The sequence below is a fragment of the Vicia villosa genome, unplaced genomic scaffold (assembly GCF_029867415.1).
Source record: "Vicia villosa cultivar HV-30 ecotype Madison, WI unplaced genomic scaffold, Vvil1.0 ctg.000456F_1_1, whole genome shotgun sequence".
Taxonomy (NCBI): Eukaryota; Viridiplantae; Streptophyta; class Magnoliopsida; order Fabales; family Fabaceae; genus Vicia; species Vicia villosa.
The window spans coordinates 391,422-393,081 of record NW_026705218.1 but is presented as its reverse complement, the minus strand read 5'-3'; the positions used below and the strand labels follow the sequence as shown (position 1 = coordinate 393,081).

Genomic DNA, 1,660 nt, shown 5'->3' with positions numbered 1-1,660 from the left:
CTCAAGGAGTAACAATCAAAACCAACTTAAGCCTCAAGCACCAAAAATTCCACCTGATGTATATGCACTAAACTATGTTGTGGCAAATCAAGGGAATAACCAACTAGAAAATATTTTGAAGTCCTTCATACAAAAGACCAATAACTAGTTTCAAGCTCAAGGTGTAAGGATAAAGAACTTAGAGAATCAAGTAGTGCATATTGCTTTAGCAAATAGATCAAGTACTGTGGGAGCCAAGAGTATTGAAACATGCAAGGTTGTAAAGCTAAGAAGTGGAAAATAATGTGAAGGATCAACATCAATAAGGGAAGAACTACCAAAAGAAAATTTGATTATTCCTAACACTTTAGAGGTGGAAGTATCTGAGTCTATTGGAGCTACACCTTTGGTGGATCCTACTGAGGAACGTGTAACATAAAAGAAATGTACTCTGAAAGCTCTTGGCATGACTTCAAATCCAGAAAAACAGCCAACTGATATGCCAAATGTTGACAGACCATCCATATTTGTTCATGAAAGATCTCTACCTCCTTTTCCTTAAAGAATTTGAAAGGCTAAAGATAAACATTAGTTTGGTAAGTTAATGGAGATTCAGAAGAAGATTCACATTAACATACCATTGATTGAAGCCATTCAACAAAGGCCAAACTATTCCAAATTCATGAAGGATGTTCTTAAAAAGAGGAAGAGAGTGAGAGAATTTTCTACTATTGCATTAACTCAAGAGTGCAGCCAACATATTCAAGGAAAATGCCCTCCTAAGTTAAAGGATCTTAGAAGCTTCATTGTACCATGTAACATGAGAGATTCTTTTTTTGGTAGATCATTGTATGACCTTGGGGCAAGTATTAACCTCATGCCCTTATCTATCTTCAAGAAGTTGGGTACTGGAGTTACCATACCAACAACTATCATCCTCCAACTAGCTGACAGAAGTATTTGCTACCTCCAATGGAAGATTGGGTATGTGTTAGCGAGGGTTGATAAGTTTCTGTTTTCGACTGACTTTATCATTATGGATTTTAGTGATGATGAAGAAACTCTCATACTATTGGGATGACCCTTTCTTGTTATGGAAAGGACATTGATAAATGTAGAGAGAGGAGAGCTAACTATGAGAGTTAATGGGTAACAAATAGTATTCAATGCCTTTAATACATTTAAGTATCTGTCGCTACCGCGAAAAATGGAATCAGAGTCTCCACTAATATATTTATCCCATCGAGGGAAAGGAATACCAGGAAACCTAACTCAGAATAAGAACAAGGTCTTTCGACCAGAGAATAGGGTACGGGAGTCGGTTACGCAAGGGGAAGGTGCTAGCACCCCTCACGCCCATCATACTCGATGGTATCCACCTATGTTTGTTTCTATCTAAAGGGTGTATCTAATGTCTAAACCTAAATGCGAATGAATGCAAAAGAAACACGGGGAAAAGAAGTAATTATTTACAATTGTGCTCGCTTAGGCCCCGCGACCCAATGCCTACGTATCCCTTACCAGGAATCAGAGCTACTGTAGTTCGGCTCAATAGTTTCCATTTGTTTTGTGTTTTTTAGTTGAACAGCGGTTAAGGTCACAATCCACGATGCTCGACCTTTGGAGACTTATACGCCTACTTTTGGAATGGACTTAACTTGTTCTTAAGCAGCAGAATGAA

At 38.2% G+C, this 1,660-nt stretch overlaps 1 protein-coding gene across 1 annotated transcript; it reads left to right on the top strand.

The window, feature by feature from the left end:
* The first annotated feature begins 583 nt into the window (after window positions 1–583).
* On the top strand, window positions 584–1,060 carry LOC131628485 (uncharacterized). Its single transcript, XM_058899325.1, has one exon. The coding sequence runs from the start codon at window positions 584–586 to the stop codon at window positions 1,058–1,060; it is 477 nt and encodes a 158-aa protein (XP_058755308.1).
* The last annotated feature ends 600 nt before the right edge of the window (window positions 1,061–1,660 follow it).

What these genes read in the sequence shown, in the direction of transcription:
- LOC131628485 (XM_058899325.1), top strand. Translation starts at nt 584, where the DNA reads ATGGAGATTCAGAAGAAGATTCACATTAACATACCATTGATTGAAGCC.